This window comes from Hippocampus guttulatus, chromosome 10 (assembly GCF_054856545.1).
Source record: "Hippocampus guttulatus isolate MCC_2025c chromosome 10, RoL_Hgut_1.0, whole genome shotgun sequence".
Classification (NCBI taxonomy): Eukaryota; Metazoa; Chordata; class Actinopteri; order Syngnathiformes; family Syngnathidae; genus Hippocampus; species Hippocampus guttulatus.
Window position 1 is genome coordinate 20,584,753 of NC_141270.1, and position 22,286 is coordinate 20,607,038.

Below are 22,286 nucleotides of genomic sequence, written 5' to 3' on the forward strand. Positions count from 1 at the left end.
GACAAATAGAATCCTAAATGCATCGTAAAAAAGATACCTTGACTTTGTGAGGAAAAATTTAGAATTCCAATAAATGACTCACCATGAGCAAAGATCTATGGAAGAACAGAGCCAGGAGTTGAAGGAGGTCATATCTTATATAGGTGTCAGTCTTCTCCACACCCAGGATGCGAGGTGGAAAAAAAGGCTTGTCTTCATTTAAAGTTATCTCATAAACACTGTTCCAGGGAAAAAATCCGAACTGAAAAAGGTATTTTACCACGACCATCACCTGGAGAGAGGCATAGATATCCAGACATATTTCTTTGTTAATCTACTTCCTTTAGAGGCCACCACACCATGTCAGCATGAATTTATGCATTTGTTTCAACTGCAACATGACTTATAACGTGTAATCACTTTTGTTTGACATTGTTCCCCCATCATGTTCAATCACAGTTTTTTTCAGTCACTTTGGTCAATTTTTCAGATCAGAATTGAAATTCTCAAAGCATCTTAAATCTTCACACCATTGTGTCATTTGTGCACATCAAAAAAGCAGTTTCTCATTTATTGGTTTATAATTTGCAAAGATGTTTGATTCCACGTTTGTATGTTGAACTAACTTTTGCTGTTAATTTGCAATAGGGAAAACAGCAGTTTTGAAGAATAGCTCCATTAACCTGCCACACATATTTTTGGAATGTGCAGACACGGGGGAGAACATGCAAACTCCACATAGGAAGTCTGGAGCCATAATCGAACCCTGAACCTCTGTACTGTGAGGCCGACGTGCTCACCAGTCAACCACTAGGTCGCCCTTGATTGAATGTGTCTGAGGTAATAAGGCTTGTTGTGGTCAGTTCAAATGAAAACAGCTTCCCCCATAAATGTGATGAGCCACAACAAATTGGTGATTTAGCAAGGGTGGGAAATACATTTTAAGACAGGGCCAGGTAGCTTTAAATTGTAATTGGTCCTTAATAAATAAATAAAAAAATCTCCAATTTAAAAACTGCATTTTACGTTATGCATAGACTGATTTTTTTAGACATTACATACCTCTGTGTAGACAATGGCAGTCATCCAAAAAACTTTCGTCGGTCTTGGAACAGTCAACATAGCCCATAGAAAGACCATAATGGGCAGTACAAGTGATATCACAGAGGCACTGACCACATTATTCAAAATAATGATGAAATAACAAACTAGGTCTGAGTTGGCTGCCAGCAGATTGTGCGTGGCAAACAAGAGCTTCAGCATGCGGTTTTGGTTGTTGTAGAACGTTATGCTCTCTTCCAGCTCTTCAATGAAGAAGTGCCTAGGGGGAAAAAACACAATGTCACAAACAGGTGGTAGACATCGTCATCCTTTAGTCAACTATAAAACTGAAACATTTAGTTCCCAGCAAAGCTTTCACTGAGAGAAAAAAAATCACAAGAGTACAAGATTGACTTGAAAATTATGGCAGCAAGGGTGAGAGAGTTGAGGGGGTGTTGCTCTAAAAGGATAAAGAACTAACTGATTTTATCTTTATCCTCCAATATCAACATAGGCTGGAGGCCATTGAGAATAATCGGAACAATTCTGCTCACGAAGGCGAATGGTTCCTGGTGAAGAAAACAGACTCGTATAAAAAGGAACACAAAATATGACCTTTGCCTCTGTCTCATCCAGACATCATGAATTCCAAATAAGGTCTTATTTTAACATAAAACAATATCCCTAAAATATTACATGTGTTTGGTGGAACACTTGTTCTGTCACACTTGATCTTCGATACTATAGAAATCTTAATTCTTCCGTCCTTTATTCCTTCCTATGATGCTTTACCTCGACAAGCATGGAAGCAGGGGTTTACATATTTGTGCCACATTAGAGAGGGATTTCACTGTAATTAATATGCTATGACTTGATGATGCGCTCCATTTCACTGAATGTAATTAAAGTAGTATCACAGAACACAAATGCCAAAAATACAGTCGTGCTTAATGCAGAAAGTTGTGTATAATTCAGTCACTACTGTTGTATCACTTTGTCATACACTATTGGTTATAATGCGAGCTATCAAACTGAAATGTGGTGTGGCAAGTTGTAATTGCCCTTTTGGTCTTTTATTGAGTTTGGACAGAGTGAGGCTATCTCCTAACATTGAGATGATCTGTTTTTGCGTGTAAAATGTTTGTTAGATGCATTTATTTATTTATTTATGTTTTGTTTTTAAAGTCTGTGGGCCATGTGGATTTGTTCGATGACCCGCCATGGACTCAAGCATCCCTAAGATAGGCAAAACTCTCAGATGAACACTGCCGGACTGAACTTTTTTTCCCCACAATGCCCAAGATGAAAGCCCCTTGCCGTACACAACATGAGATTACATCAAGTAGGTCAAACAATAACATAGCTGGCATAAACAATGACATTGCTCTTAGCTCTGGACTCATATATAACCCGGCCCCTAATTGTTTTCTATGCCGCGCAACAATTACAACAACAACATCACAGCATGTACAGCCAACAGTTTGGTCCATCCTAGCAGGTCACTCTACAGCCTCCGGAAGGAGACAGACCTTGGTAATGGACTGCCCCAGTTCACTTGACTTGGTTTCTATGCAAACACGATGAACAAATCCATAGTCTGCCAGAGTAATCGATGACTTTGCCCATAACCCAAGATTTGTTTTGGTGGAGTATCATCCACAATCACACAGATGTCACCACTTTTGTCATTGTTGGAGTTAAGGCAGATATTCTCTCGCCCATTGCTTCCATAATAGGTCTGCCATGTATTGGACCTGCCTCCATCTCCATCTCCTTCGAGATAAGAGGTCATCACTCTCGAAAAGCCGCACGGTAGAAATGGCTTCATCTTTAGCAGTAGTAGGTGATTGGGGGTGAGTGCTTCAGAACTGTCTTTCTTTGTTACTATGATTTTCTTCTTCGGTTGCAGGCTTGTCTTTGCCTTTTACATGTAGCACATTCAGATGTGTCAGTGAACAGGCCTCACGTCTCATTTTCATTGGAGGAAATGCTGTGCTCTGGATCAAGAACATCAAGATTTTCTCAGTTGTGTGTTTCTCTTGGTGCAGCAACCTCTGTTTGCAATTGCAGAGTAAAAAAAAAATCATGGAGTTCCTGTCCAGGTTTGCACCCACTATGTGTAGGTTTTTGATTAACGGTCGACTTGTAACGACGCCACTCGAGTGAAGTGCGACTCAGCAGTCGATAGTCCGCTGCTCTCCGCTGTGCGTGCATCAGTGCGGACGTGTACGCACGCACGTCTTTTGGCTTCAACCAATCAGTGCTGACGCAACGGACGTGACACATCAAAGAGCTTTGATCTACGACAACAGCTAAGCTAGCCTAGCCATGACAACAGCTAAGCTAGTGAGTTGAGTAGACACGACGCTCGAGGTCGGACGGACACGCTCTCCATCAATCTGTATGTGTCTCTTCCTTTCTTTCCTTTTTCTGTCCAAATATATATTTTTCTACAAACAATAACTGTCCTGTCCACATCTTTTTTCGTCCCACCAGGGTTTAGCAGTGTGGTTATAAAGAGAACAAGAATCTCTTTAGACTTTCCGTGAAGTTTTTGTTATGTGGACCCAAACACTGAGCGAGACTTCAGACACTTCAGATGTACCATCAGCCCCCATTCGCTAGCAATGACCCACTGGGATTTATGCCATTGACTGACAATTTTAACCAGTTAAATGTTCCCAGCTCAAACATGTGGGGACATGTAGGCAGGAGAAACAAGGGAGACGTATTCTCATCTGCGGCCGCCACCGACATTGCTCCAGCTGCATACATCCTGCAGCTGCCACCCATCCATTGCTCCAGCAGTGCACATTTTGCAGCAGACACCAGCCATCTCGTTACCTCTGCGTCTCGCGTCCTAGACGCATAATTTTCCCGCGGGACGCACAGTTCCAAATAATGTGCGTTTTTGGGACGCAAGGAAATTTCTCAGTCAAAACAAAAAAAAAACTACGGTACATCTTTTTTCCAGCAACTATCTCAGTTTGACAGTCGCCACCATTGCTGTTTTGATCTCGCGATAAGTAATCTCGTGTGATGAGATTTCCGTTCTCGTGAGACGAGATTGGCGAGATCGGCAGACAATTGCCAAGTTGTGTAACGTTAAAACAAGTGTTGCGAACAAGTGTTGCGAAGGTTTATTGCGGAGATATCACAGAGGAAGCAGCTAAAGTTGGATAGTTTTTTGCGATGATAAGTTGACTTCGACAAAGCCTTGCATCATTGGAAGCAGAGTAAAGAGAGGAGAATTTATGAACTCAAAGACTGAACCATGGGATGAAATAAGAACCTATTTCTCAGCAAATCTTGTATGCCTGAAATTTTTGCAGCACTTGTTTATAAGAAATAAACCTATTATCAATGTATATTGGTGTTGTTTGTGTTATTATTATATGCAATTGAATAAGTAGACCATTTCATAATTCGAAATTTGGGACTCTCTAAATGCATAATGGGACTCATACTTTTCTGATCAGCGAGTCCCTGGGACTCGCAGGGCTCAAACTGTAAAATTATCACTGGACACCTGACATTCGTTTCAGCAGCACACATCCTGCTGCAGCAACCTGACCTCGCTCCGGCCGCGGAACATGTGTCTACTTTTGAACCTGCTCAAGCAGCGCACACCATGCAGCCACTTCTGTTTCACATGTGGGCCCCCCTGATTTGAGCTGTGTGTGTGTCTGTGTGTATCTATACCTGTCTCCAAGTACTTCACTAGCTGTTCTGGAGTGTCTGTGTTGTATAAATTGGGAATCAGGTATCAAGTCGTTGCTGTCAAGCGGGACTTCAGGACTCAAGAGGTTTGCTGTGCTGTTAAGTCGTGGTCTAGGAGGAGACAAGTCTTCCATAATCCGGGTCTCCTCCAAGAGGCTAATGGAATCAAGCACACAGAGAGTACATTCAAATTAACAAAATAAACAAATAAACAATAAAGCATGCAAATGGTTGGCAACCAGTTCAGGGTGTCCCCCTCCTATTGCCCGAAGACAGCTGGGATAGGCTCCAGCATACCCTCATGAAGGTAAAGCGGTTGGGTTAATGGATGGATGGATGTTTCGATGATTCATTTGTTACATAATAATCCTCAAGGAGTTAATACTCAAGGAGTTGAATGACTTTATGTAACTCAGGAAATATGATAATTTGTCATTATCATTGATATTAAAAACCCAATATGTTAGCCATCTTAAGCTGATGTGAAAAGCAGGATAAAGTGGTTTATATTTCACGACTCACCAGCTGTACATTGATTTTTTTGTTCTCATTCCAACTGAAATGAAACCGACTTGAGAGGTCTGGTCCACTCCATTCATCGGAAGAGCCATTTTACAGCGGTTTGACGCTCAGATGTATGTAAAAATGATGTGATTTTTCAAGGTAGAAGTCATTCATCTTATTTAGCACAGTCGTCGTGATTGTTTTAAGACTTTTATCAAAGCAACGGTTTTATAAAAACAAGTTCTGCAGTCATGGACAGGCTTTGGTAGAATGCTGCCATTTTCAAGCATGTAAACTGGGGTGTCCAAACTCAGTCCTCAAGGGCCGATGTCCTTCCTGTTTTTCGTCTCTCTCTGCTGCAACACACCTGATTCAAATGATCATGTTATCTTGCTTCTTCAGAGCCTAGTGATGAGCTGATCCTTTCAATCAGGTGTGTTTCAGCAGAAAGAGATGGAAAACAGCTAGGACATCGACTCTTTAATAATAATAATAATAATGCATTTTATTTAAAAGCGCCTTTCATGCCACCCAAGGACACTGTACAGACAATAAGAAAATACAATGTAAAAATTAGTAAACGAGATATTATATAAAAACAGGACATAAAATCATAAAATCATAAAAACATAGGAAATGGAAGAGCTATGTGTTGTAGGCAATCCTGAACAGGTGTGTTTTTAGACGGGACTTGAAAGTGGAAAGAGGTGTGCAGTTTTGGAGGTCCGGAGGTAGGTTGTTCCAGAGCTTTGGAGCAGCGTGACTGAAGGCTCTGGCTCCCATGGTGCTCAGTCGGGCAGGGGGCACTGACAGGCGGAGGGAGGACGAGGATCTGAGGGAGCGAGAGGGGATATGCACCTGGAGAAGGTCGGATAGGTAAGGAGGGGCCAGGTTGTGGATGGCCATATATGTATATAGAAGCAGTTTGTAATTGATGCGATGTTGAACTGTCTCCAACAGTGAAGCTGTTGGAGAACGGGGGTGATGTGCTGCTGGGAAGATGTTTTTGTGATGATGCGAGCAGAGGCGTTTTGAACCAGCTGGATTTTATGAAGGGACTTTTGAGGTAGGCCGAAGAGGAGAGCGTTGCAGTAATCAAGGCGGGATGTGACAAGACTGTGGACAAGAATAGCAGTGGTGCGGGGGGTGAGGGAAGGGCGAAGTCTGGTAATATTGCGGAGGTGGAAATAAGCAGTGCGGGTGATGGTGTTGATATGTGAGTGGAAGGTGAGCATGCTATCCAGGATGACACCCAGACTCTTAACCTGGGGGGAGGGGGACACTAGGGAGCTGTCAATGTTGAAGGAAAAACTGTTTACTTTGGATAAAGTGGATTTGGTGCCAAGAAGGAGGACTTCAGTTTTATTAGTATTTAATTTAAGAAAGTTTGTTGTGAACCATGTTTTGAGTTCGGAGAGGCAAGAGGTGAGGGAGGGGGGTGGGAGTATGGAGTTTGGCTTGCAGGAGAGGTAGAGCTGGGTGTCATCAGCAAAGCAGTGAAAGTGGATATTAAATTTGCGGAGGATATGGCCAAGAGGCAGGAGGTAGATGATGAAGAGAAGGGGACCTAGGACAGATCCCTGTGGTACACCTGTGGTGACTGGGGAGGGCTTTGAGGTGAAGGATTTGAGCTGGACAAACTGAGTGCGGCCAGTGAGGTAGGAGTGGAACCAACTGAGGGGAGTGTGGGAGAGACCAATGGAGGAGAGTCTATTGAGGAGGATAGGGTGAGAGATTGTGTCAAAGGCAGCGCTCAAGTCTAAGAGGATGAGGATGGAGACTAAACCGGAATCAGATGCTTTAGGGCTGAACTTGGACATGCCTGTCGTAAACGATGACATCACGATGCATTTATGTCAAGACAGTGCATGCACACACCGGATGCAGCCATGCAGGCTGTCTTACATAGCCTCAGTGTGTTTAGCGGCTTGTGACACAATAATCTGCTTCGGCATGGGTACAAAGACAGGCTCATACACAACTCTCATTGGTTATTTTCAGCTTTGATTATTCTTGCTATTTCTTCTTGTGGAGGGGGGGGGCAGTTGAAATGTGCTTTGACAAAGTACATTTTGAAAACTTGCCAAACTCATCCAATGGAGTGATGATGAGTCACGGTGGGGTGATGTGCTGCTGGGAAGATGTTTTTGTGATGATGCGAGCAGAGGCGTTTTGAACCAGCTGGATTTTATGAAGGGACTTTTGAGGTAGGCCGAAGAGGAGAGCGTTGCAGTAATCAAGGCGGGATGTGACAAGACTGTGGACAAGAATAGCAGTGGTGCGGGGGGTGAGGGAAGGGCGAAGTCTGGTAATATTGCGGAGGTGGAAATAAGCAGTGCGGGTGATGGTGTTGATATGTGAGTGGAAGGTGAGCATGCTATCCAGGATGACACCCAGACTCTTAACCTGGGGGGAGGGGGACACTAGGGAGCTGTCAATGTTGAAGGAAAAACTGCTTACTTTGGATAAAGTGGATTTGGTGCCAAGAAGGAGGACTTCAGTTTTATTAGTATTTAATTTAAGAAAGTTTGTTGTGAACCATGTTTTGAGTTCGGAGAGGCAAGAGGTGAGGGAGGGGGGTGGGAGTATGGAGTTTGGCTTGCAGGAGAGGTAGAGCTGGGTGTCATCAGCAAAGCAGTGAAAGTGGATATTAAATTTGCGGAGGATATGGCCAAGAGGCAGGAGGTAGATGATGAAGAGAAGGGGACCTAGGACAGATCCCTGTGGTACACCTGTGGTGACTGGGGAGGGCTTTGAGGTGAAGGATTTGAGCTGGACAAACTGAGTGCGGCCAGTGAGGTAGGAGTGGAACCAACTGAGGGGAGTGTGGGAGAGACCAATGGAGGAGAGTCTATTGAGGAGGATAGGGTGAGAGATTGTGTCAAAGGCAGCGCTCAAGTCTAAGAGGATGAGGATGGAGACTAAACCGGAATCAGATGCTTTAGGGCTGAACTTGGACATGCCTGTCGTAAACGATGACATCACGATGCATTTATGTCAAGACAGTGCATGCACACACCGGATGCAGCCATGCAGGCTGTCTTACATAGCCTCAGTGTGTTTAGCGGCTTGTGACACAATAATCTGCTTCGGCATGGGTACAAAGACAGGCTCATACACAACTCTCATTGGTTATTTTCAGCTTTGATTATTCTTGCTATTTCTTCTTGTGGAGGGGGGGGGCAGTTGAAATGTGCTTTGACAAAGTACATTTTGAAAACTTGCCAAACTCATCCAATGGAGTGATGATGAGTCACGGTGGGGTGATGTGCTGCTGGGAAGATGTTTTTGTGATGATGCGAGCAGAGGCGTTTTGAACCAGCTGGATTTTATGAAGGGACTTTTGAGGTAGGCCGAAGAGGAGAGCGTTGCAGTAATCAAGGCGGGATGTGACAAGACTGTGGACAAGAATAGCAGTGGTGCGGGGGGTGAGGGAAGGGCGAAGTCTGGTAATATTGCGGAGGTGGAAATAAGCAGTGCGGGTGATGGTGTTGATATGTGAGTGGAAGGTGAGCATGCTATCCAGGATGACACCCAGACTCTTAACCTGGGGGGAGGGGGACACTAGGGAGCTGTCAATGTTGAAGGAAAAACTGTTTACTTTGGATAAAGTGGATTTGGTGCCAAGAAGGAGGACTTCAGTTTTATTAGTATTTAATTTAAGAAAGTTTGTTGTGAACCATGTTTTGAGTTCGGAGAGGCAAGAGGTGAGGGAGGGGGGTGGGAGTATGGAGTTTGGCTTGCAGGAGAGGTAGAGCTGGGTGTCATCAGCAAAGCAGTGAAAGTGGATATTAAATTTGCGGAGGATATGGCCAAGAGGCAGGAGGTAGATGATGAAGAGAAGGGGACCTAGGACAGATCCCTGTGGTACACCTGTGGTGACTGGGGAGGGCTTTGAGGTGAAGGATTTGAGCTGGACAAACTGAGTGCGGCCAGTGAGGTAGGAGTGGAACCAACTGAGGGGAGTGTGGGAGAGACCAATGGAGGAGAGTCTATTGAGGAGGATAGGGTGAGAGATTGTGTCAAAGGCAGCGCTCAAGTCTAAGAGGATGAGGATGGAGACTAAACCGGAATCAGATGCTTTAGGGCTGAACTTGGACATGCCTGTCGTAAACGATGACATCACGATGCATTTATGTCAAGACAGTGCATGCACACACCGGATGCAGCCATGCAGGCTGTCTTACATAGCCTCAGTGTGTTTAGCGGCTTGTGACACAATAATCTGCTTCGGCATGGGTACAAAGACAGGCTCATACACAACTCTCATTGGTTATTTTCAGCTTTGATTATTCTTGCTATTTCTTCTTGTGGAGGGGGGGGGGGCAGTTGAAATGTGCTTTGACAAAGTACATTTTGAAAACTTGCCAAACTCATCCAATGGAGTGATGATGAGTCACGGTGTCCTCAGTTAACCACTTTTGTACACCATGTTCCATTTGCCTTTAATTTCTCATTTATTCATGAGGGCAGCTACATCCTGATTCAGCTGTATAGTATTTGATGAACGTGTCATTTTCATTTCAAAAATCAGTTTTAGCATGGATTTCACTGACAAGTAATTCTACTGCGGGCATTCCATAAGTGCAATCCGTCTATTTTTCTCGTCAAGATAGGCTGTCTGTAGCTGTTTAAAGGCAAACGTTTACGATGATACTAATGCAGCGTTTTATACCGGAGACAAATTCCTTGTGTGTTCTACATACTTGGCCAATAAAGATGATTCTGATTCTGATTCTGAACATTGTATCAAGTAGTCATGTCATTTTTTTTCATCCGGTTGGAACACTGGTTACTTGTTGTAATCACTTCCGGGTTGAGTGAACGCTGGCGCGTCTGGCTGCCGCTGCCAGACGGGGCCCCGTGCCTTCTCCACCCCTCTGCCTCCGTGGTGGGGGTCGACGGGGCCTGTGTCTGGGCTATGCTGCTGTGGACTCTCCTGTCGCTCTCCGTCTGCCCATGGGGGGGCTGCTGCGGTGCTCGGTGGCGGGGCTTCTTGGGCTCTGCTTCCGGTGGTCGGGCTCCCCGCCTGCGCTGCACCACTTCCCGGGCGTCGGTCCTCGTCCTTCCCGCAGGTGCATCCGCCACGGATCTCCTCGGGGCTTCCACCTCGATGGCCCCGGGGCATCACCTCCTTTTGGTCGTCCTCCCACCGGCCACGCAGAGACAATGGCAGAAACGGCGGCCGATCCGTGGAACACGGCGTGTTGGCCGGCCTGGCTGGGTCGGCTAGTGCTCCTCGCGACGGCGATGTTGCCGGGGTCAACCATTTAAAATCGCTATTTAAAATCACATATTCAGTTTAAATTCATCTCTCCTTTTATTATTTATAATTTTATCTGTGGTTTTATTGTTCTTGTTTTGGTTGTAAAGTGTCCTTGAGTGTCTTGAAAGGCGCTTATAAATAAATGAAATATATTTCAAGTGTATTATTATTATTATTATTGCTCAAGGTCAATAATGTAATCTTCCATCAAAACACACTGTCCAGTTTCGCTAATAATGTCTCCATCCATGTCAAAGTTGTCAGATGGAATCTCCTTGGCAATTTCGCAGGGCCAAAGCCAAAACAAGTGCTTGCTTTTTCTTGTCCAGCTCGGTGATTCGTTTCTAAATATCTATTTCATTTTTCTCAGCATTTATAGTGTCTGGTTTCGTGAATATTAAGGTGGTACTTTAGAGAGACAATTTTGAGTTTGTAATTCAGCTAATATGTATCCAACAACACTCACATTTGGGGAGCAACCAATACCATAGATTTGTGAAAAACGTATTGCCATGGGATATTCAGCCTGACACAAACAATATTTAAATTTTGACACAACAAAAATATAATCGGAATTTGGTCACTGGAACCATGTCGTGTAAATGCAACCGACAATGAGATGATGTGGTGTGACCTTAAATGGGCAGTTCAGGCTAAAAAACCCTTCGATATGGCGGAGTAGAAGCAATTCTGCGAAGAAGAGTGGGCCAAAATTCCTACACAGCAATGTGAACAACTCATCACCAGTTATCGCAAATGCTTGATTTCAGTTATTGCTGTCAAGGGTGGCACAACCTATTCGTAGGTTCAGGGGGCTATTGCCTTTTCAGATAGGGACAGGTAGGTTTGGGTTTTTTATGCCTTAAAAAATGAATGAAAAATTTGTATTTCGTTGGGTTGTCTCTATCTGATGTTAACATTGGTTTGATGAACTGAAACCTTTGTGTGTGATCAATAAAAAGGGCAAAGAACACAAAATTCAGGAAGGGGGGAAATATATATTAATTCCCCCCCACCCCCACACTAACCTGTATTGATTTGAGCACTCAGTCTCAGTTTGTCTCGCATCGGTATCCATTGTGAGGCCATCACTGCCTTGAGACTGATCAGCCATTGAGCCTGCTGGAGTGTGAGAAGGCTGCCAACATGGAGTTTTCCAGGAATTAGAGAGTATTTCAGCGAGATCTTATTACAATATGTTTTCTTTGAGATAAATTGTCCATAAATTGTGGTTACTTGCTGTATCTTGTGTATGAAGAAGTAGCGTTCGTTGCACAGAACAGCTGATGTTTCTCTATACTGTTTAGTCAGCAGGTTGAGCCACTGGGTCAATCCATCCATTATCGCTAGTAATATGGCCCACAAGAAACGTATGATATCCAACATCCTCTGAACAATCTCTCCATGACCTGTGGAACATAGACAGATAGACAAAGTGTGGGAGAGAAGTGGAAGAGAAACTGCATTGTTTTAGATCAGGGGTGCCCATTACGTCGATCCTGATCGACTGGTAGATTTAGGACTCGTCCCAATTAGATCCGAAAGGTGTAGAGGAGAAAAAAACAAAAAAACATTTGTGTGTCTTTGTACACGTTAGTAATATATTTTTTGTGTTAATGTACACTGCACCCTAATCATCCTAATCATCCAATCAGCGCCAATCATCCAATCAGTGCGATAGTCAACAGGCTGCAAAAGTGCATCGCTTGCTTCTGTTTGGTTTCTCATCATGGTGCGCGCACGCGTATCTGTGTGTGCGTGTGTGTGTGCGCGTGTGTGCGCGCGCGCGTGTACGCGCGGTAAGGGGCGATCCCGGGAGGTTGGTTGAACGAAAAGTAGATCTTAGGTCCAAAACGTTTGGGCACCCCTGTTTTTGAGAGAAGAAAATGCTTTCAAAACAAGGTTAGGCAAAACAGTGAATTCTCATGTAGCTAAAATGTTTTAAATATGACTTGTATAATACAGCAAACACATTGGCAAACATTGGAGTACAGACAAAAGTATCAATTTTGTTTGTTTATCATCAAGTGTCTTTTTTCAGGTTTAAAATTGGTGATTTAATTGCTATTTAAAACGAACTATGTACGCAAGTGTTCGGAATATGGAAGAGCGCTAAAATAATAATAATAATAACAATAATAAAAAAAATAATAATACAAATAGGCATCCATATTTTTCGTCCGGGTAGTTCACGAATGATTCTTTTTTACGAGATACGGCATCTTGAGTGGCTCAGCAGTCCAATCATGGCATAATAGATTTTACCGCAATGGGTGCACACAAAGACTAACTGCAGGATGGGCACTGCGAGCTTCTTATTCTATCTCCATACTCTCCTTTCCTCCAGGTGGAAAATTCCCCTCTCCTCGTCCCTCTTTACACCACTGCAGCATCATAGTGCCAGCCTTTTAGATAAACTGCAAGCACATCCCAGGTGTCTGTGCCTATGTTGCGCCAACAGACATCTGTGAAGCACAATGCCGAATGACCAATAGGCAATGTGCTATTACCATTACACTGTATAGGAGGCCATTTGGTATTATGATTGCCCTCCTTGCAAGGCACATGTACAGGCCAAGCAGACAGTGTTTACGCAGCATAGAGTGCATAGGCTCAGAAAACCTGTTGTTTTCTTGTTTTTCTTCAAAACTGCAGTGTTGATAACTTACTCCTGCCATGTGATGCCCACAACTCATCGCAAGCAGCCAGGTGGTTCCCCTGTGGCATAGGTCATCCATAACACTTCTACAGAGCAGGGTGCTTAGCATGCATACATTGTATACATTGAGTTTGGAATTCAGGGTCATCTGGTTATTATCTCACGTTCTCTTGCTCAACTTGTGCAAGACAGCAGCAGATTTCTGGTGCACTTATTTATCTGAATCAAGAGTCAAACTGCTCATCACCGGAGAGCCAAGTCAGTCATCTTGAGTACTTCTGTTGTTCATGGGACATTCTGGCCCATGACGTTGGTCCTTCTGATGGTCATTGTAAGCCCGACTTCTTCATAAGCATGGGTAAACCCGTTGATCAGCTGCTGAAGGCCTTCAACAGTATGAGCTCAGGGCTGTGTCATCAGTGAACAACATTTCTCTGAGGAGAATAATCCAAACCTTGGTTTTGTCTTCTATCAGGAAAAACTGAAGTTTCACATCACGGTATGCAGTTAGACTCCCGCTTCAGAGTGCTAAAATGCAGAATTCAACAGCATTGAAAAGAAGATGCTGAACGGGGTTGGTGCAAGGACACAACCCTGGTTTCACCCGCACTTGAAGGGCTCAGATGAGGCGCTGTTGTAGCTCACCATATCTTGCATTTTGTCATGGAAGGAGACAAAGGTACTGTGCTTTGGTGCAGCCAACACAACCTGGAACTGAACACGCTCAAGATGGAAGAGATGATTGTGGACTTCAGGAAACAACCTTCACCACAGCTGCCCAACACTGTACAACTGCCCTGTTTCAAACATCGAAACCTTCACGTTCAGGTTCACGTTACAGTCTTCCGGAACATGAAGTGGGAGGTCAACACCAACTCCATCCTGAAAAAGGCCCAGCAGAGGATGTACTTCCCGAGGCTGCTGAGGAAGCATGGCTTGCCACAGGAGGTGCTAAGACAGTTCTACACAGCAGTCATCGCATCAATCCTGTGTTCTTCCATCACGGTTTGGTTTGGGGCCGCCACAAAAAAATGACAAAATCCGACTGCAATGGACAGTTAGGACTGCGGAAAAAATCATTGGCACCGCCCTACCCACTCTTGAGGACTTGCACACCGCAAGAACCAAAACAAGAGCACGGAAAATCCTACTGGACCCTGGCCACCACCTTTTCCAGTTACTCCACTCAGGCAAGTGCGACCGATCCATGCGCACCAAATCCAGCAGACATTCAAACAGCTTCTTCTCTCTAGCCATTAATTCCCTAAACACGAACCCAAATCTACCTGTATAGCAGCTCTTTGCAATTTTGCACACCCCTGTGCAACAGCATTACCGCAATAATCATTGTAGCTCCAGCTTTGTACTTACTTAAAACATTGTCAATGATCTCTATTCCACAGCACCAGACACTTTAAAGCACTCAAGGACTTCTGTACAATTGCACACTTAAACTTGCTCCACAAATACTGCTAGTGTTCACTTTAAAATGGTGCAATGATTATCTGCACCAACTGCACAACTGTTACAGTATTGCAAATTACCACTGATCACTTTAGCTCTGCTTGATACTTTGCACATTGTCTCACAGCTGTCATTGGGTAGTACAACCGCACCACGGTACCCTTACATTGCACAATGTCTTTCCATACTTTTTTGTCATGTCCTTGTTTATCGTAGTTGCTTGCTATTGATGATACTAGGGTAGCCTGTAACTACCGGAGACAAATTCCTTGTGTGTTTTACATACTTGGCCAATAAAGATGATTCTGATTCTGATTCTGAACATTGTATCAAGTAGTCATGTCATTTTTTTTTCATCCGGTTGGAACACTGGTTACTTGTTGTAATCACTTCCGGGTTGAGTGACTGAATACATTTGTCAGACAGTAAATTTCCTCCCACGTTCCAAAAACATGCGTGGCAGGTTAATGCAACACTCTAAATTGTCCATAGGTGTGAGTGTGAGTGTGGATGGTTGTTTGTCTATGTATGCCCTGTGATTGGCTGGCAACCAGTCCAGGGTGTACCCTGCCTACTGCTTGAAGACAGCTGGAATAGGCTCTGACCCTTGTGAGGTTAAGGGGATTAGAAAATGAATGGATGGATGGGCTTACTGTGATGTTTGGTCACAAACCCTTTTCTTCATCTGATTGTGCCAAGCGTGTTCCATTGTTTTGGTGATTCCACTTCCAGTGGCCTTGTTTTTGTCTGTTCCTTTTAATTATCAGGCTGGGTGGGATGAGTCCCAGAGGGTGTTCACACACCTGCAGCTGATCAGCAATTACCTCCTGTGTGGAAGACCTCTGTTGATTTGCAAGCGGATGCCAGATGACTCACACATTGTAAGTGGTATTTCAGCCATTAAGTGTGCTTAATTTTGAACTTTTTCAGTGACTAACCTTTTGTGTGTTATCCTACCCATGCCTCCCTGCCCAGCCTTGCTCCGCATTTCCTCCACGGACCACTTGATTCTCCATTCAGCCATTCCATTACCACATTGTCAGCTCTCCAACAATTAGCCAGAACCTTACCTTCTCATTGCCAGCCATGCTTGTGTCCCGACCTTGACCAGCAGAGTCGCACTCTCATTAAACAATTCCTTAAACCTCTACCAACTTTTGGGTTTTCTGCTACCATTACTTTTATTAGCCCTAACTCAGACATCCGGTAGTCCGGAAGTGTGGTCCTACGTGGCCCCCCAGACGCACTGTTAAAAGATTGTGGTTGCCTCCAGCATTTAAGTTGCCTATCCCTTTTCTAGGCCAAAGTAGTGCAAATTTAATTGGGTTCTTTGTCCTGGGGTCGGACGGACTAAACCCCTGCAGTGAAATAAGGTTATCTGCATGATCTTAGCCAAATATATCAGCAAACAATACAACCCAATCTTCAGTGTTGGTCGGGCCCACAATTTATGAGTTTTTTCTTGCCACAATTTGTGTGTATAGATCTGAAGACTCCCAGTTGTGGGGTCATAGGGGATGCATGAACATGTCAACTGCTTGTCTTTAGGTGTCTTCTGTGACCAATTCAGATTTTTGTTTGTTTGTTGAATCCGATATTTTTATGTACTTGTTCACGTTACAAAAATAAATGCGACTTATAATGTGAACGAAATGTGTCCGATGTGACATGCAAGCACACAAAGCATGACATCGAGTGACAAGCACCAAAAAAAAAACATTACATGGCAGAGTGTTTACCAAAATGAAAATGGTCCAGCTTGTTGGGGCTCATTTTATCATCTGCTATTGGCAGAGGAGAGAGGGGGTAGGAGGTAGAAATATTTTGGAGGTATAAGGCGACGCTCCTTGATCTTCTCATTTGATGGAGATGGCTACTAAAGGTGATGTCATGTCATGTCATGTCATTGCCGCGTGAAACTACTAGACTGTATGCATGGCTGAATCACTATTACCAAATGTCCACTTCATCCTTCATTTTTCAAGTGGGTTTAAATGAATGTGAAATATAACATTAACACTGTTAGCAAAACTTTGCAGATTTACGGACCATTGTTACAAATCTCCTATGCACCCTCCTCTGCATATTTGGCTTTTGATGGCATCTAGATCGGAAGTGTATAGATGAGCGTTCATACTGCAGACGCATATCCGATTTATATCCACAAATACAAAAGAAGCCCATGCCAGATTTGAAAAAAAAAGTCATATGTGAAAAGTTGCGAGTTGCTTTATTTCAGCCTTTGTTGAATCTGCAACAGCTTTCTAAAGCAATTTTCCTTTGGTTACACTCGCCTGGCAAACTAATTATCAGATTAATGTCACTGATTGAAACCGGTGAAATCACATCTGCAAAAACTTCTCCAGGATGACAAAGAATTTAATATTTATTAAACTTAAATCGGATATGCATAATAATATTGAATATTGTGGAATGTATCCCAAACTGTATCAATCAAGAGGGCGCATATTGTTTTGTAGAGACAGGAATGTTTTACTTGATGAGGCAAGATCATTCACAAGATGGAGCGAAGAGGTGCAAAAGTAAATATGAACTTACCAGACTCCTCTGGCTCCTTCAAGTGAGGATCTTCAAACACCTCATTGTCCTCTGAACCTACAGAAACACCATTGTGTTTGTATTACTCATAACATTTAGTTACTTTTCCCTTTTGCCATACTGCCTTTCATATGGGAATACAGTCATGTACTGTCCCTTGATTATTTGACTCATCATCGTTCATAACAATCCAAATTTGTGATTGGTAACAGACATGAAGATTATGCCCATTCTACTAGTGCAGGGGTGGCCAACCCGCGGTTCGCGAGCCGCATGCGGCTCTTTGGCTGGTTCAATGCAGCTCCCGGGCTCTCACACGGCAAGCGTCGAAAACGCCTCGGCAGCGGCGATGCCATTCAAACAAGCCTATCATCAATCTTGTTACTTGATTGACATAGAGAGCAACCAATCAGATGACTGCACCACCGCTCATGCGCAAACAACGGCGCTAAGCTAGTCAGCCTATCATCAATCCCGTTACTTGATTGACATAGAGGGCAACCAATCAGATGACTGCATCACCGCTCATGCGCAAACAACGGTGCTAAGTGCTAAGCTAGTCAGCAAATTACCTCAGATTTTAAGGCAGGGGTGCCCAATACGTCGATTAGAATCGACCGGGAGCCAGCGAACTGGTCACAAGTTGACCGCAAGGGGTGGGAGGAGGAAATGCATGGGGAAAAAAGGTTTGTATCTTGAGCTTTCATTCATTTTCGGCCCGTTCTGACTGTTGCTCATCGTGTTGTCTGTGCATATGTGCACGAGTGCACTGGTGGGCACCTGCGTGAGTGCGTGCGTGCGAGTGCGCGTGTGTGAGTGTGCATGTGTATGCTTGCACGTGCGCTATCGGGTCGTTCGTGAGAAGTTGGTCGCTTCAAAAGTCGATCTTTGGCCAAAAAAGTGTGTGTGTGCGTGTGTGTATGCGCGTGCGCGAGGAAGGGTATGATGTGGCTCTTTGCAGGAACTCAGTAAAAAAATTGGCTCTTCGTCTCTGACTGGTTGGCCAACCCTGTACTAGTGCAAAATCCAAAAAAAATGCTAAATGAAAAAAAAAAACCTACACTCAGGCGCCATTAGACTTGGCCTTGCACTCGACTTGTGCTGAGCATGAAAACAGGGCCCATAATGCTCTTTCTAAATACATAAAAATAATGTAAACAAAGATGAGATTTGGATGTAGGCTTGGCCCATAACTAGTGTTCCAGTTTCTCATGTGCAAAATTGCAAAATTAACTGTCCATCCCTTCTGTGTACTGGACTCATACTATCCAGCAGGAATGTCTAAGAACAACATGTGCAAATATTTACCTGTCACTGAGCAGAACTCTTGTGAAGTCTGTTGTGTGGCACACTCGTCCTCAACTATTTCAAGTCTTCTCTGTGATCTTCGGTTTCTTTGATGATCTTTTAGAGCTCTTTTCACATTGTTCACCCACGCCTGATAAGCCAACTGGGAGAGAAAAGTGACTACATCAATGAAAACACTGTGTTACTGTGTACAGACATTTCCCTGTGTGCTTCTCCCGCTAAAGGCACGCCCCTAGCATGCCGTATGTTGAAGCTGGCGTATGTTTTACCATGCCTGGCTGCGCCCAATAATACAGTGCGTTTTGTGTATGTGTCAAATACAGAAATAGCACCCGTTACTGAGACTGCGCCCAACAATACGGTGCGCTGAAAATCCGGTACCGTAATCCCTCGTTTATCGCGGTTAATGGGGACCAAAACCACCCGCGATAAACGAAAATCCACGAAGTAGCGTCCAATTAACATAAACAGGTAAAAAAAAAACAAACTTTTTTTTGTTAACTTAAAGGCCACAGTACTGTAGTAAAGGCTACAGTACTGTACTCCATGTATATGTAAAAAATAAAATAAATATATATATTTTTTTATATGTTTGAAAAAATCCGTGATGCACTGAACCCGCGATAAACGAACCGCGAAGTAGCGAGGGATCACTGTACATTATAATGATATCCAATACAAAAGCAGGATCAAATATTCAAATATTCATCCGTTTTCCGATCTGCTTTATTCTCACAAGGGTTGCGGGGAATCACCAAAACAAAGGAACAAGCTTGGTACAATCAGATGAATAAAAGGGTTTGTGACCAAACATCATAGTATGCCTATCCATCCATCCATTTTCTAATCCTCACAAGGGTTGGAGCCTATTCCAGCTGTCTCCGGGCAGTAGGCGGGGGACACCCTGAACCGGTTGCCAGCCAATCGCAGGGCACACAGAGACAAACAACCATCAGCGCTCACACTCACACCTAGGGACAATTTCGAGTGTTCAATCAATCTGTCATATATGTTTTTGGAATGTGGGAGGAAACCCGGAGATAACCCACGCAGGCCCCTGGAGAAAATGCAAACTCCACACAGGAAGGCCGGAGCTGGGATCGAAGCCACGACCTCTGCACTGTAAGATTGACGTGGTAACCATTGTACCGCCGAGCCGACCAGTGTAATTTTTTTTAAAATTGTAATATTATGATATTATTATTATTATCCATCTGTCCATTCATTCATCCATCATTTATTTGAGCTCCTTATCTTTAAGAGGCTGTTGGGCATGCTGGAATCTATCCCGGTAATCTTCGAGCAGTAGCTGGGGTACAGCTGGTTGACAGCCAATCACAGGGCACACATAGATGAACAACCATTCACACTTACAATCACACCTAGGGACAATTTAGACGGTTCCATTAATCCGCCATGCATCTTTTTGTTATGTGGGAGGAAACTGGAGTCCCTAGAGAAAACCCATGCAGGCACGGAGAAAACAAGCCAACTCCACACAGGAACACCGGAGCCGTATGACCTCTGCACTGTGAGGTGGAACTGCAAGTTGACCACCATGTCACCATCATTATTATTATTGTTATTATTATTACTATTATTATTTATTTTACTTATTTATAATTTGCTCATTATAATCTAATCATGGTAAAATTTAGCTCAATCTCCTGTTTCACAGACTACAACAGAGAGCCAGATAATAACTTGACAGCTTTACTTTTGATCTCATCTCGACTGACATTGTCTGAGTTGTTAAATTTAAGAATATGTTTATTGCTGTGGTTGTATTAAGCAGGGGAATAGAATGGTATTGCATCATAATGACAACTGTGCGTCAATCAAAACTGAACATTATTATTTTTATAATTGCCACAGTATTTTTAACTGCCAGCTCATGGTAAAAGAATTGAGCTTCTGACTTCTCTCGCCATCAATGGCAGTTAAACCTCTTTTTTGTAGATATTATATCGTGTAAGTGATCACAATGTTGAGGCTGGTCAGTGTGGACAGAAAAGAGTAATAATTACAAAAGAGTGTCTGACCTGATAGGCAGTCTTTTTCTGAGGCTTCTGTTCCTCTGGTAACAGCTCATCTTCACCTTCACTGTCTGATTCAAAAAGGTAGTACCATCCTGAATGCAGCACTGTGGTCAAAGATTTAGGTTACTGTTTTCTCTTGATGACATTTTAGGGTAAATGTTACAATCACAAATACAGTCGATGTCGAGTTTCTCAGAGGCATTCCATGTATTTGTTATACCTGTCGCATGGTCAAGCCACGGTTGAGACCAGCCTTCTTTGTTTCGCTCTGTCTTTGTTTCTTAGAAAGACACACAAGCACACACAAACATGTACATACTGCACATACGTACAGCACAGTAGAGTGTATATATACCGTATGCAGTTTTCCCTCACTACTTCGTGGTTCAGTTACTGCAGCATTAGTCTTTCGAGTAGGTTTCCATTTGTGACCATAACTTCATCTATTAAGGGTTTAACTTGCTATTATGCTTATTTTCTTCCTTCTACAGTATGTCGGACCAGTAAAAATATTGACTTTTTTGGGGACAAATTTATTTTACAAAAACCAATACCATGAACATTAGAGCTCGTCACCCCCCAAATCCCCATTCCTTCATCATGGCTGCACTCTGAAAGACATTCCCGCTGCGTTCAGAAATCTATGTGAGCGGTGCTTGCTCTGCCTCCGGCAACACACGAGGATGACGAAATGTCCGCATACCTTTTTCTTTTTGGTTTGAAATGACTTTCAGTGTAGCCAAAGTTACAATCGTGGTGGATTAATGTGCCTATTAACAATGCAAATTCTTGTGGAAACGTAAGCTAGTTGCCATAACTACCATTCTTCTTCTACATGGAAGATGAAGTAGAGGAACTTTGATGAAGTTTATTTATTCTTAATTTTGCATTTTAAAATTTACATTTAGGCAGTGTTTAAAAGGGTGGGAATTGAGTGTCGGGATTCTCGATGCATAAATTAAAAGCAAGAAGAAAAACAATAAGTGGAAATTCACCGGTATATTCACAGTTAATATTATGGAACATATTACCTGAGAAAAGTTCGGGATCACTGTAATGTACAGTGGGGTAAACTTACCGGTAATTAATTATTATACAAACTATTTTATTTCCGAACCGCTTGATCCTCACTAGGGTCGCGGGGGGTGCTGGAGCCTATCCCAGCCGTCTCCGGACAGTAGGCGGGGGACACCTTCGTTTTACCCCTCCGTGAGTCGTCACCTTACCGTGGTGGAGGGGTTTGTGTGTCCCAATGATCCTAGGAGCTAAGTTGTCTGGGGCTTTATGCCCCTGGCAGGGTCACCCATGGCAAACAGGTTCTAGGTGAGGGGCCAGACAAAGCACGGCTCAAAGACCCCTTATGAAGAGAAATATATATGGACCAAGGTTTCCCTTGCCCGGACGCGGGTCACCGGGGCCCCCCTCTGGAGCCAGGCCTGGAGGTGGGGCTCGTTGGCAAGCGCCTGGTGGCCGGGCCTACACCCATGGGGCCCGGCCGGGCACAGCCCGAAGAGGCAACGTGGGTCCCCCTTCCCATGGGCTCACCACCCATGAGAGGGGCCAAAGGGGTCGGGTGCAATGTGAGCTGGGCGGCAGCCAAAGGCGGGGACCCTGGCGGTCCGATCCTCGGCTGCAGAAGCTAGCTCTTGGGACATGGAATGTCACCTCTCTGGCAGGGAAGGAGCCCGAGCTGGTGTGTGAGGCAGAGAATTTCCGACTCGATATAGTCGGACTTGCCTCCACACAC

General features: G+C 44.0%; 1 protein-coding gene across 4 annotated transcripts in view; it reads right to left on the reverse strand.

Moving 5' to 3' along the window:
* The window catches only part of piezo1 (piezo type mechanosensitive ion channel component 1 (Er blood group)), a 148,711-nt gene that overhangs the window by 34,087 nt on the left and 92,338 nt on the right, over window positions 1-22,286 (reverse strand). For all 4 annotated transcript variants that reach the window (XM_086122242.1, XM_086122243.1, XM_086122244.1 and 1 more), the window contains 9 exons: window positions 20,760-20,819; window positions 20,543-20,643; window positions 18,501-18,642; window positions 17,193-17,249; window positions 11,747-11,919; window positions 11,539-11,648; window positions 4,723-4,896; window positions 1,042-1,300; window positions 83-271 (listed from right to left, as the gene is read on the reverse strand). In XM_086122242.1, coding sequence (XP_085978368.1) covers window positions 83-271; window positions 1,042-1,300; window positions 4,723-4,896; window positions 11,539-11,648; window positions 11,747-11,919; window positions 17,193-17,249; window positions 18,501-18,642; window positions 20,543-20,643; window positions 20,760-20,819 — 1,265 coding nt within the window. The remainder of the gene's footprint in view (window positions 1-82; window positions 272-1,041; window positions 1,301-4,722; window positions 4,897-11,538; window positions 11,649-11,746; window positions 11,920-17,192; window positions 17,250-18,500; window positions 18,643-20,542; window positions 20,644-20,759; window positions 20,820-22,286) is intronic.